This window comes from Coregonus lavaretus (genome assembly GCF_964263955.1).
Source record: "Coregonus lavaretus genome assembly, chromosome: 1".
Taxonomy (NCBI): domain Eukaryota; kingdom Metazoa; phylum Chordata; class Actinopteri; order Salmoniformes; family Salmonidae; genus Coregonus; species Coregonus lavaretus.
The window spans coordinates 73,532,737-73,547,311 of NC_139988.1; the positions used below are offsets into that span (position 1 = coordinate 73,532,737).

The 14,575-nt window shown below is 42.7% G+C and overlaps 2 protein-coding genes across 5 annotated transcripts in view; one reads left to right on the forward strand and one right to left on the reverse strand.

The window, feature by feature from the left end:
* pagr1 (PAXIP1 associated glutamate-rich protein 1) overlaps positions 1-8,511 on the forward strand; it is a 41,485-nt gene extending 32,974 nt beyond the window's left edge. For all 3 annotated transcript variants that reach the window (XM_084178578.1, XM_084178577.1, XM_084178579.1), the window contains 3 exons: positions 1,796-2,126; positions 5,475-5,563; positions 8,140-8,511. In XM_084178578.1, the coding sequence (XP_084034704.1) occupies positions 1,796-2,126; positions 5,475-5,563; positions 8,140-8,387 (668 nt within the window). In that variant the 3' untranslated portion in view covers positions 8,388-8,511. The remainder of the gene's footprint in view (positions 1-1,795; positions 2,127-5,474; positions 5,564-8,139) is intronic.
* The window catches only part of tlcd3bb (TLC domain containing 3Bb), a 65,992-nt gene that overhangs the window by 6,246 nt on the left and 45,171 nt on the right, over positions 1-14,575 (reverse strand). The window contains exon 7 of one of the 2 annotated variants that reach the window (XM_084178870.1): positions 10,238-10,515. In XM_084178870.1, coding sequence (XP_084034996.1) covers positions 10,260-10,515 — 256 coding nt within the window. In that variant the 3' untranslated portion in view covers positions 10,238-10,259. Of the gene's footprint in view, positions 1-8,564; positions 10,516-14,575 lie in introns of those variants that run through there. The other variant, XM_084178869.1, reaches the window with a different exon arrangement.

Genomic DNA, 14,575 nt, shown 5'->3' on the forward strand with positions numbered 1-14,575 from the left:
TTAATTAGGTCGTCGGAAAACCTAGCTCTGATCTGCATTGCCAAAGAACTCTAATTTTGGTTAATCTGTCCACAGAACAATTTCCCAGGATTTATGCTTGTTTAGGAGGGTTTTTGCAAAGTGCAATCAGACTTTCTTGTCTCTCTTTCAGGTGGTCGCTTAAATTCATTGTAGCCTTCATACACTGAACAAAAATATAAATGCAACATGCAACAATTTCAAAGATTTTACTGAGATACAGTTCATATAAGGAAATCAGTCAATTGAAATAAATGTATTAGGCTCTAATCTATTAATTTTACATGACTGGGAATACAGTATGGATTTCACGACTGGGAATACAGATATGCATCTGTTGGTCACAGATACCTTAAAGAAAAGGTGGGGGCGTGGATCAGAAAACCAGTCAGTATCTGGTTTGACCACCAGAGCGACATCTCCTTCGCAAAGAGTTGATCAGGCTGTTGATTGTGGAATGTTGTCCCACTCCTCAATGGTTGTGCGAAGTTGCTGGATATTGGCGGGAACTGGAACACGGTGTCGTACACGTTGATCCAGAGCATCATGCTCAAATGGGTGACATGTCTGGTGAGTATGCAGAACTGGGAAATTTTCAGCTGCCAGGAATTGTGTACAGATCCTTGCGACATTGGGCTGTGCATTATCATGCTGAAACATGAGGTGATGGCGGCGGATGAATGGCACGACAGTGGGCTTCAGGATCTCGTCACGGTATCTCTTTGCTTTCAAATTGCAATCAATAAAATGCAATTGTGTTCGTTGTCCATAGCTTATGCCTGCCCATACCATAACCCCACCGCTACCATGGGGCACTCTGTTCACAACGTTGACATCAGCAAACCGCTCGCACACACACGTCTGCCATCTGCCTGGTACAGTTGAAACTGGGATTCATCCGTGAAGAGCACACTTCTCCAGCGTGCCAGTGGCCATCGAAGGTGAGCATTTGCCCACTGAAGTCAGTTATGACACCGAACTGCAGTCAGGTCAAGACACTGGTGAGGACGACGAGCACACAGATGAGCTTCCTTGAGACAGTTTCTGATAGTTTGTGCAGAAATTCTTCGGTTGTGCAAACCCACAGATCATCAGCTGGTCTCAGACAATTCTGCAGGTGAAGAAGCTGGATGTAGAGATCCTGGACTGGCGTGGTTACACATGGTCTGCGGTTGTGAGGCCGGTTGGACGTACTGCCAAATTCTCCAAAATGACGTTGGAGGTGGCTTATGGTAGAGAAATTAACATTAAATTATCTGGCAATGGCTCTGGTGGACATTCCTGCAGTCAGCATGCCAATTGCACGCCCCTCAACCTGAGACGTGGCATTGTGTTGTGTGACAAAACTGCATATTTTAGTGACCTTTTATAGTCCCCAGCACAAGGTGCACCTGTGTAATGATCATGCTGTTTAATCAGCTTATTGATATGCCACACCTGTCAGATGGATGGATTATCTTGGCAAAGGAGAAGTGCTCACTCACTAACAGGGATGTAAACACATTTGTACACAAAATTTGAGAGAAAAGCTTTATGGGTACGGAACATTTCGGGGATCTTTTATTTCAGCTCATGAAACATGGGACCAACACTTTACATGTTGCGGTTTTTATTTTTGTTCAGTGTACATAGGGCCTATGCAAGCATACGAATGATGGATTAATAGTAATTAACTTGTAATTTACTCATCGATCTCTTTACTGTTCCCTTGCACAATTCACGCATCACCACTGCCATCTCCACTGGCCTCTCTGTCTGATTCATCTGTTTTTTCCAGATGGAGACAAAGGTGGAGATGCGATGGAAGGAGAGGGGCAGAAGGGGGAGATGCAAGCAGACAGCAAGATGGAGGGAGGCGATAGAAAGCAGGTGGAGCGAGAGTGGGAAATCACCTATAGCGATGACGAAATCGAGGACCCCAAAAACTGGATGCCCCCTCCCGACGAAATCAAAAGACTGTATGAGCTCCTTTCAAAAGGGGAGAAGCTGGAACTGAACTTTGTGCCCTTTCCTCGAAGACCGCCTACACCTGAGAGGACCCCCTCACCCGAGAGAGATGATGAGGACGAGGCGGCAAAAGAGAGGGAGAGGGAGGATAGAGAGCGCAAGTGAGTTGTGTATTTGTTTATATCTAAGGTTGGTTATGTTCCCTTCTAGCTCTGGTCCAGGAGGACTACAGTAAACAGAGTTGTGTTCATTGTGGTACGCAACGGAAAACCAAAATGAGCGTTTCTTATTGGACAAGTCTAGGTGCTCTATTTTCGGCTGCCTCTGAGGCGCTAGTGTCAAACACACTTTAGTTTGCAATTTCGTCATGTAAAAACTGGCCCACTGGCATTTTCCACCCCTTACGCCAGGTTCGGCAATTTACCTTTCTAACGTCAGCTCGCTTGCGCCGAGGCTGGAGGAGTGGAAATATGAGGTGTGTCCTTAACGTGTGGCAATATGCCAATTTCAGTCAGCGCAACTATGGATATTTAAGACCGACCAAAAGCTGGTCTTAGCGGTAACGCAATTGGTTATGGCATTGATTTTGTCAGCGGAGGCGTACAGTAGGCTTATGTATATCACCAATGTTTTATTAAAATATCACGAGCAGCAAAACAGTCAGACATTTCCCTTTATTATTTAGATTGGACATTATTTTCGTCCAGCTTCTGTGAAAAGTTTGGACTCATTATGTGCGATGCCCAATGCATGAAATGTATTAGTGACTAGGGAAGCGTGTTTATGAACATCAAGTTATTTAACAATGACTTATTGTTTTTCGTTTATCATTTTGTCAAAAAATGCATCTTCCACTTTCCTCTGAATCGCGGGAATTCCGATCGCTGTCCGAGGTTCTGAATCCGCTTCTAAGATATTTGCCTGTTTGTTATTTTACCTTTCACGTGGCAAAGTCACTACTGGCCATTTCAATGGCGATGGTAGGTCATAGCTACTGTGCTTTCAGAAAGTATTCACACCCCTTTACTTTTTCCACATTTTGTTGTGTTACAACCTGAATTTAAAATGGGATTACATTTAGATTTTTTTGGTCAATGGTCTACACACAATACCCCATAATGGAATTATGTTCTTCAGAAATGTTCCTAATTAATTACAAATGCAAAGCTGAAATGTCATAAAGTATTCAACCCCTTTGTTATGGCAAGCCTAAATAAGTTCAGGAGTAAAAATGTGCTTAACGAGTCACATTAATAAGTTACATGGACTCACTGTGTGTGAATAGTTTTTAACATGGTTTTTGAATGACTACCTCAGTCGAGCAGTGAATTTCAAAAACAGATTCAACCAAAGTAGACATTGAACATCCCTTTGAGCATGGTGAAGTTAGTAATTACACTTCGGATGGTGTATCAATCCACCCAGTCACTACAAAGATACAGGCATCCTTCCTAACTCAGTTGCTGGAGAGTAAGGAAACCGCTCAGGGATTTCACCATGAGGCCAATGGTGAATTTAAAACAGAGTTTAATGGCTGTGATGGGAGAACACAGAGGATGGATCAACAACAGGTGTAGTTACTCCACAATACTAACCTTATTGAAAAACATGCATCCTGTTTGCAACAAGGCACTAAAGTAATACTGCCAAAAATGTGGCGAAGCAATAAACAAATACAAAGTGTTATGTTTGGGGCAAATCCAATTCAACACATTGCTGAGTACCACTCTCCAGATTTTTAAGCATAGTGGTGGCTGCATCATGTTATGGGTATGCTTGTAATCATTAAGGTTTTTCAGGATAAAAAAAGAAACGGAATGGAGCTAAGCACAGGCAAAATCCTAGTTCATTCTGTTTTCCACCAAACACTGGGAGATGAATTCACTTTTCAGCAGGACAATAACCTAAAACACAAGGCCAAATCTACACTGGAGTTGCTTACCAACAAGACAGTGAATGTTCCTGAGTGGCCGAGTTACAATTCTGACTTAAACCTACTTGAAAATCTATGGCAAGACCTGAAAATGGTTGTCTAGCAATGATAAACAACCAATTTTACAGAGCTTGAAGAATTCTGAAAAGATTAATTGGCAAATGTTGCACAATCCAGATGTGGAACACTCTTATAGACTTATCCAGAAAGACTCACAGCTGTAATCGCTGCCAAAGGTGCTTCTACAAAGTATTGACTCAGGGGTGTGAATACTTATGTAAATTATGTTTCTGTATTTCATTTTCAGTAAATGTGTAAACATTTCTAAAAACAGGTTTTCACGTAGTCATTATGGGGTATTGTGTATAGATGGGTGCAATTGTTTTACTGGCCCAGTCATGACGGTGAAGATAAATGTATTTTTTCTTTTAAAGTACATTTCTTGCAACTATGCACATTTTTCCATGGGGCGTAGAGAAAATTTCGAAATTTTGCCATGGGGCCTAAATACTTTTTCCTTTTTAAAGCAAATTTCCTGAAATTCTACACATTTTGCCATGACTTATGCCATGTTAATATGCTATCTGAGTGAGTGACAAAACATAAATGGGGGACCCCTGGAAGTCAAGGCCCCTGGCCACGTGCCATGCGTGCCCGGTCGGTATTCGGCCATGATTACTACAAGTTTAGATAGCTGGCTAGACTAACTTACCAATCTAAACATTGTTAGCTGACATGGCAAATTGTTTGACTGTCATGCACAACCAAATTTCGAAATTGCACCTTGTGTATTCTAACTCTCAACAGTAAGTTGAGACCACGACTGAGTTTCGACTGGTCAGGGGCCCCGTTTTGGAAATTGAGGGCTGCCAGTTGCCCATCCCTGACTCAATGTGGACTGCAAACATGTTCAACATATTTAGCAAATATGGGATAGGCCTACATTTGTTATTTTGTTTCTGTAGGCCGGCGTTTCCCAAACTCGGTCCTGGGGTGCACGTTGTGGTTTTTGCCCTAGTATTACACAGCTAATTCAAGTAATGAAAGCTTGATGATTAGTTGATTACTTGAATCGGCTGTGTTGTAGTGCTAGGGTAAAAACCAGAACGTGCACCCCTTGGGGTCTCCTGGACCAAGTTTGGGAAACACTGTGGTAGGCTATTTAACAAAATAGGCTATAAATAGACTAACATTCGAATTGGAGTTGCTGACAACGCAATACGTCTTGAAGCAACCACATATTTAGCCATGGAGCAAGTTCTGATTGGCCAGTGAGGGGTCAAGCCTGATATACCTACAACTTGTTTATTCATCAAAACCTAGCCCTTTCGCACCACCGCCAGCTGCTGTGCCCATAATTCCAGTTGTGAAAATATTTGACACACCCCCAAACCTATAGCGCTACCGCCAGTGCTAAGATTTACCATTGCATTAGGTTTGTTGAAATAGAGCCCTATGTAGTCTCTCCCTGTTTTTCAGCGTTTTTGTCTATTTGGTTCCTAATGAACTCAACCCTGGTTTTTTTAAAGATTAAAATATGGCAGTATGGATGACTTGTATTTTCTTTCTTTGTCAGGGCCCCATCTCCCACAGAGTTTGATTTTGATGAAGAGCAGATACAACAGACTCCAAAAAATACTTTTATCAACCGACGCAGGACACCAGGTATGATACTTACTTCTCATGACACTTACTTCTCATGACTTTCACTTACCTCATTCTTTGTTTTGGAAGATACCTTTCATTCCACAGTATCTCTCAGCAAAATGTCTGAGGACACAACTCTTCTTGAACTTAGGATCTACAAGCACTTACCTATTACCTAATAGAGTGATTTTCAAAAAGCAATTTGATGAGATTCAATTTGACTGAACCGGAGTGCAATGAGCTATGGCCCGGCATGTCACCAGCTAAAACTGGTGCTGGGCGGAGCACCCTGCTCAAATTAAACAGTAATCTGCGCAACCGGGGCATAATTGTCAAGAAGGTGGCATGATGCATTGTTCATAAAGATACATGTACACTACATTACCAAAAGTATGTGGACACCTGCTTGTTGAACATCTCATTCAAAAATCATGGCCATTAATATGGAGTTGGTTCCCCCTTTACTGCTACAACAGGTTCTACTCTTCTGTTGGAACATTGCTGCGGGGACTTGCTTCCATTCAGCCACAAGAGCATTGGTGAGGTTGGGCACTGATGTTGGGCGATTTAGGCCTGGCTCGCAGTAGGCGTTCCAATTCATCCCAAAGGTGTTCGATGGGGTTGAGATCAGGGCTCTGTGCAGGCCAGTCAAGTTCTTCCACACCGATCTCGACAAACCATTTCTGTATGGACCTCACTTTGTGCACAGGGGCATTGTCATGCTGAAACAGGAAAGGGCCTTCCCCAAATTATTGCCACAAAGTTGGAAGCACAGAATCGTCTAGAATGTAATTGTATGCTGTAGCGTTAACATTTCCCTTCACAGGAACTAAGGGGCCTAGCCGAACCATGAAAAACAGCCCCAGAGCAATATTCCTCCTCCACCAAACTTTACAGTTGGCACCATGCATTTGGCAGGGAGCGTTCTCTTGGCATCCACCAAACCCAGATTCGTCCATCGGGCTGCCAGATGGTGAAGCGTGATTCATCACTCCACTGCTCCAGAGTCCAATGGCGGCGAGCTTTACACCACTCCAGCCGACGCTTGGGCATGAGGACCTTAGGCTTGTGTGCGGCTGCTCGGCCATGGAAACCCATTTCATAAAGCTCCTGACGAACAGTTCTTGTGCTGACATTGCTTCCAGAGGCAGTTTGGAACTCGGTAGTGAGTGTTGCAACCGAGGACAGACGAGTTTATGCGCTTCAGCACTCGGCAGTCCCGTTCTGTGAGCTTGTGTGGCCTACTACTTTGCGGCTGAGCCGTTGTTACACCTAGACGTTTCCACTTAACAATAACAGCACTTACAGTTGACCAGGGCAGCTCTAGCAGGGCAGAAATTTGACGAACTGACTTGTTGGCATCCTATGAGGGTGACACGTTGAAAGTCACTGAGCTCTTCAGTAAGGCCATTCTACTGCCAATGTTTGTCTATGGAGATTGCATAGCTATGTGCTCGATTTTATACACCTGTCAGTAACGGGTGTGGCTGAAATAGCCGAATCCACTAATTTGAAGGGGTCTCCACATACTTTTGTATATATAGTGTATCTAGCATAAAATGTATGCCCTAATTTTCTAACTAGTTTTCATTCGAAAGGCCACTGTTTTTCACACGTGGAGTAAATTATTACTCCACGTGCTTGATCTCCACGTGCTTGATGTGAGTTTGAGCCTTCAGCGGGGTACCCGGCTCATGCCCGGAAGGCAGCCTGGTTAGTAGTGCTGAGCGATTAGTGCTTTTTGGAGGTCGTTTTGGTTAGATTATGAAAAAATAATCACAGGTTTTATATTTCGGTTTACGATTATTTACATTAAATGGACTATGCATTATGTGGGTTGAGTGCTGTAACACAGAATAAATTAATAGAAGTCCCATGATGGTAGTGACTGCCCATTACTGCCACTTATTAACCATCATTTGTTCATATTATTTAAATAAAATATTGTTAGTGTATATTACATTTGTTTTATTTGATGACTTTATTTCATTCCAAGTCACTCATCTCTATAGAGCTGCTACCTGTGCTGTCTGACAAAATCACTATTTTGTAGTGCTTAAAAGTAAATAAGGCATACTGCTGAATACCACATATCAATCACTTAGATCATGTATTTTCAGGTAGATACCTCGCGAAGCAACAGCTGCTATTGATCATCTCACGATTGCGCATTCTTCGCTCTTCTGCAGCAGGCGTAAAATAAACACAGACCAGACATGTAGAGGCGCAATGGATTATGGTCATGAGTTAAACTATGTCGAATATTGGCCTGTTGGAAACTACCACTCCCTACTATATCGCACAGTTCAGGCTGGATCTGATTAATCTCTAGAGAAACTGTGCGATGTGTGCATTGAGCTCACAGAAGAAGAAAAAAACTAAAATAATTGACCTGACGTAGGTCCGTTAGTTGTTTAAAAACAAAAAAATATTACCTAAATTTCAGTTACTCGCTCAGCACTACTGGTTAGCAAACAAATATGATCACTTTCAACCCGGGAGTAACTCCACCTGAGCTAAAACTAATACCCTCAGTGGTTGACAGCAGTTAACCATTACCCTAATTTTTTGGTTTATTCATCCTCTTTTCGCAGGGTCCTCGGCTCGGTCCTCTGTCAAACGGGAGGCTAGGTTGGACAAGGTACTGTCAGACATGAAACGCCACCGCAAAATCGAGGAGCACATTCTCCGGACTGGACGAGACCTCTTCAAGAGCGAGAAGAGCAGCCGAGCCGGGCCCGAGGAGGCACTGTCTCCCAACAGTCAAAAAGAGCGAGAAAAGGAGAGGGAGAGAGACAGCGACCCCAGCAAAATCTTCTCGCCAAGACAGAGGCGATACTGAGACAGGACTTTACAAGAGGAAGGAACTGCAGGCCAAGAGCTTCGAGGCTTGATTTTTTTTATGCCATTACCAATTTTGTATGATTGTGCGTTTTGTATCCTTGTAATAAACATTTTACTCATTATTTTTTTTTATAAATCAGTGTCTTGATATACAACACCCAGACAAGTTCAGGACAGAGGAGTATATTTTAGCTATGAGTTAACAATATAGCCTTCATAAGGCTCAGAAGTGTATACGGTATAAAATATGTATGCATAAATATGCATTCAATTCAAAACCACAAATAAATAAAATACTTACAAATAAATAAGCATAGCATATACAGTAAATCAGTTGAAATAAATTTTTCCCCCAATGGCAAGAACCCCTAAACATATGGAACAGAAAGGTATAGTTTATCGCCATCTAGACATTATTATTGCCCCATCTTCTTTCTTGCATTCAAGGTTACTGGACCATGTTTGTTTTCCTAGTAAAAAATTTTCCATGTTCAGGGAAGTATAGTTATGTTGGTAGGAATCCAGGAGACAGGTTTTCTGAGTGAATAGGGCTCCTGAAACCAGTGGCTCAATGAAATTTGCTCAGTACAAACAAGAAACTGAAGAAGCAGAAACAGACTTGACTCCTAAAGTAGTTTCAAGAGTCTTAAAAAGGTCAACCTATACTAAATGCTACCAAGACAGTGTATTGATTTATATTATGGTCGATTTAAGCAATTCACTAATTACAGCAGTGGTAATAAAATGTCCCTTGTTTTTGATTAAATATTATTGGGCAGACTACTATTGTGTAAGGTCAGCCAATGACTGACAGTATGTGGAAATTCATAGGGCTGCCTTTTTTTTTTTTTTGCACTGGCACTAACTCATGTACCTAATATGCTTCAACACCACTTAGTCAAAAGTTAACTAAGGACCCACGTAGGGCATAGAAACCCAAAGGCCCACAAAATGTGCCATTTATTTTGTTCCTCAATGTTCAAAATTACATTCTCTACACTGAATAAAATAACACTGTTGCAAGGTGGCAGAGTTTAACTGCCAACAGGTGAAATGATTCATGCATTTGCTACCTGAACTACTGGAGATCAAAATGGATCAAAAATAAATAAAAAAAGAAACAATGGGAGATCAGAAACAGAACTACAACCCAAATCAACGTGAAGCTAACACTGACACAGGAATTACTAAATGTTTTTTGGGGGGTATGAACACTTGTCACATTCTCAGTCCAAGGAAAAATTAAATATTCCACATTAAAATAAATGAACAAAATGTAGTACACAAACAATTGAGATAAGGCAGCATAATACAGTCTTATCAGATTACCTCCCTTCTACGCTGGTTACATTTGTTAAGAGTGTACAAAGGATACAGATAAACACTAACAAGTCAAAATACTGCTCGGCAAGGATGTTTCTTCTTCGTTACTAAGCTGAATTAGACCTTTCTATCTACAGCAATGTACTAAACATACCAGTATAATACATTCCTAACTCCTGTGCTAAACTTATCTCCTAGGCAAACAGGATTTTATTTGATCTACATGAGGCCGGTCTCCACTTCTCGATTGCTATACTTCTTTCAGGCTAATCTCTCTTTCTCCATTCTCAACGTGCATCAATAGCATCTGATGACTTTGTTGTGTGCTGTTCAATGTGCAAACGCTCCCTTCGATTCCTTTATTCGCACAAGCAGAATATCGGGATTGAGTATAGATTCTGGCAACAAAGACAGTACCATTTGAAGCATTTCTTTTTTTACGCTTGCGAAACTCATGTTTGTTCAAAGTCTCACATCACCTTTCAACTTCACCCACCGGTACATTCTCCCCACCTCCTTCCTTACCTCTCACCCTCCCTCCCACTTCTCAGTGAGAGCCTGACTTCTGCTCTGTGGCATGAGTGCTGTACCCATTGGAGGGCTGAGACGGCGCCTGTCCGTCCAAGTCTTCCTTGGCGGTGACCGGGGGCCTCCGGGAGCGGTAAGAGCCAGTGAAGAGTCGCAGGGCCCCTCGGCAAATGAGGGAGAACCAGTAGACCTGGGGGGCCATGAGCATAGCTGCGCCCAGGTTAACTTGCCAGGGCACGTTGAAAGGAACCATGTAGAAGGGAATGGACGTGTACCTGGAGGGGGGATTATAAAGAGAATGGGCACATGGGGGCTTCAGAGTGGCCACATACATAGATCCAACAAAAGGGGGGAGCCGGGGCATTAAAGGGATAGTTAACCCATATTTCATCACTTTCTTATTTTCATCAGTTTACCTGAAATGGCTCAATTTGACCAAAATTAGTTGCCTGATGACTCATCCTGAATTTAATTTTGCTGCTCTATCAATCGCTCTATACATCAGTCTGAACCTGCTATCCTATAAGTATTTTGTGCTGAGGCCAAAATGACGTGATTCGTGTAGGCTGTCTCTGGCCCAATCCATCGGTTTTTGGGAACAACCAGAACAATTTGAATGTGTCTGCATTTGAGAAGTTAGTGGGTGTGGCGTTTGGCCGGAGTGATGTGGATGGGTAGCCAGGCTACTAAATGAGATCCACACACACTTACATTTTCACGCTATGCTCCCATTGATGTCAATACAGTTGAAGTCGGAAGTTTACATACACCTTAGCCAAATACATTTAAACTCTGTTTTTCACAATTCCTGACATTTAATCCTAGTAAAAATTCCCTGTCTTAGGTCAGTTAGGATCACCACTTTATTTTAAGAATGTGAAATCAGAATAATAGTAGAGAGAATTATTTATTTCAGCTTTTATTTATTTCATCACATTAGTATTTGGTAGCATTGCCTTTAAATTGTTTAACTTGGGTCAAACGTTTCAGGTAGCCTTCCACAAGCTTCCCACAATAAGTTGGGTGAATTTTGGCCCATTCCTCCTGACAGAGCTGGTGTAACTGAGTCTGGTTTGTAGGCCTCCTTGCTCCCACACGCTTTTTCAGTTCTGCCCACACATTTTCTATAGGATTGAGGTCAGGGCTTTGTGATGGCCACTCCAATACCTTGACTTTGTTGTCCTTAAGCCATTTTGCCACAACTTTCGAAGTGTGCTTGGGGTCATTGGGCCTCATTCACCAACCGTTCTTACAAAGTAATGTGTTCTTAAACCCCACTTATGCACTTTTTACGAAGATTCTGATATTCACTAATGTTTTCTCATCTTGGATTTGTTCTTAGCTAAGAACAAAATCCACGCACACTCAAGAGCATTCTTACGCACATTTCAGCGGGAGTTAGCAGACCGGGTGGGCATATCACAGCCATCCATCAGCCGCGCTCTCCCACGAGTTGTGGACAAAAGCTGCTGGTCTGCACAACGTAATCGGGGCAATAGACTCACGTGCGCATTAAGGCACCCTCACCAGACCCATTCCCATACCTCAACCGCAAGGAATATCACTCAATGTACAAGTCATCTGCGACTCCGACAACCATCTCTTGAACGTGGTCTCCCACTTCCCAGGAGGTGCACATGACTCATATATTTTGCAGAACAGTTCTGTGGGAATACGCCTGGAACAAGGAGCTGCTGGAGACGCATGGCTCATTGGTAAGCATCGTTCAGTAATTTCAAATTCCAATTGTTGGTTTCAAAAATTGGGTTTCTTCATTAATGACATTAATGACTAGGAGATCGGGGGTATGCCCTTGCGCCCTGGCTAATGACGCCACTAACAAACCCTCAGACGCACCAAGAGGCCTCTTATAACCAGAGGCACGCACGCACCCGCTCCACCATTGAGCGAACCATTGGTATTCTGAAGGGACGCTGGATGTGTTTGGACACAGCAGGTGGTAAGCTGCTTTACAAGCCAGAGAAGGTGAGTAGGACTACTTGTTTTATTCAGGTTTGGAAAATGGAGAACATGTTGTAGAATAATCTAATTCCAACAATTAATTTTATTTAGTTTTTCTAGCTTTTGATCATCTTTACACCGTTTTTAGGTTTGCAGAATAATCATGGCCTGTTGTGTGTTACACAACATCGCTATGAAGCGTGGTGTTCCACTTCCACTTCAGCCACCACACCAGGATGTGCATCCTGACCCATTGCTGGGACCAGACAACAGACATGGCGTGGAAGTCAGACAACAAATAATTTCTTGTTTTTTATTTGTTTTGTCCTTTAAATACCACAAATTAAACACATGAAATGACAGGTTTCAGTGCGCGTTCTTTATATTTTTAAATGTGTGTTTATGTTTTTGAGTGTTTCTGATATTGTGGCCAGAGTAGAAGCAATTTCACAGAGACTTTGCGCAATCCGCTCCTGGTTATCCAAGACCGCATCGGAGATGACACATGCAGTTGGACGGGACCTGGGGGCACATACAGAGGCAGGCCTACTGCAGGAAGGCCAAATGGTGTCAGGTTCCTCTTCACAGAGGGGTTGCCTGGATTGGAGATCTGTAAATAACAAAAACGATACTGTTTGTTCAATATAGGCCTAATGCAAAAGCAATAGGATTTCAAACGAGGACTCATTCACAGTCATAGGCCCACATTTGGTTTGACAAACTGGTGTAAAATTCCTTTCCAATGGTTTCACCATTGCTTTCAGTTAAATTATGGCATGCAATTGTATAAATTCAGAAAGACTTGCTTACCATCTGATTCACTGGTGGGAGATGGCCTTGGAGGATATTAAGCTGTTGATATAGGGCCCTGGTCAGTGTCCAGTTGCTCCGCTGAGTGCCGTCTCACCAATAATGGCCCCGAAGCGCTGGTCAATCTCAGATAACTCAGGGCCTGCATGCCCCCCTCCAGTGGTCATTTACATTTACATTTATGTCATTTAGCAGACGCTCTTATCCAGAGCGACTTACAGTTAGTGCATACATTATTCTTTTTTTTAATTTTCATACCCCATGGGAATCGAACCCACAACCCTGGCGTTGCAAACGCCATGCTCTATCAACTGAGCTACCTCCCTGCCGGCCATTCCCTCAGTATATGTCTCGTGTTTGGCAATGGATTTTTTGGTCTCTGATTTTAAGTCAAACCATTTATTTTTTACATCTTCAATTGAGCGACGTTGTCCAGAAACAGAGTTCACGGAATCCGTGATCTCCTTCCATGCCTCCGTTTTGTTGGTGGCTTTAAAACCACTGGAAACACTACTAAATATTATGCCTCGTTTGGCATTTACCTGTTGCAGTAGAATTTCTATTTCAGAATTACTGAAGTTCCTTTTTCGTTTGGTGATCGGTGGACCACCACAGTCTGTGCATCTTTTGGACATTCTCCAACTTTTCTTGCACACGGCCCTGGAGTGTCATGTCCTTATATGGGAATTTCAGGGGCGTTTTCTTATGCTAATTAGGAACAACTGGCACACGCTTTCAATTACGAAGACGTGGGATTCATCAATCCTAAGAACACGGGTGCGAACAACTCTGTTGTTTAAGAACATGTCATGAATCCGACGTAGACTTTTCTTAGGGAGTTTATTAAGAACAAAGTTTAGAAAATTCTTAGGTAGATATTGGTGAATGAGGCCCATTGTCCATTTGGAAGACCCATTTGCGACCAAGCTTTAACTTCCTGACTGATGTCTTGAGATGTTGCTTCAATATATCCACATTTTTCTTCCTCATGATGCCATCTACTTTGTGAAGTGCACCAGTCCCTCCTGCAGCAAAGCACCCCCACAGCATGATGCTGCCACCCCCGTGCTTCACGGTTGGGATGGTGTTCTTCGGCTTGCAATCCTACCCCTTTTCCTCCAAACATAACGATGGTCATTATGGCCAAACATTTCTATTGTTGTTTCAACAAACCAGAGGACATTTCTCCAAAAGGTACGATCTTTGTCCCCATGTGCAGTTGCAAACCGTAGTCTGGCTTTTTTATGGCGGTTTTGGAGCAGTGGCTTCTTCCTTGCTGAGCAGCCTTTCAGGTTATGTCAATATAGGACTCTTTTTACTGTGGATATAGATACTTTTGTACCCGTTTCCTCAATCATCTTCACAAGGTCCTTTGCTGTTGTTCTGGGATTGATTTGCACTTTTCGCACCAAAGTACGTTCATCTCTAGGAGACAGAACGAGTCTCCTTCCTGAGCGGTATGATGGCTGCGCGGTCCCATAGTGTTTATACTTGCGTACTATTGTTTGTACGGATGAACGTGGTACCTTCAGACGTTTGGAAATTGCTCCCAAGGATGAACCA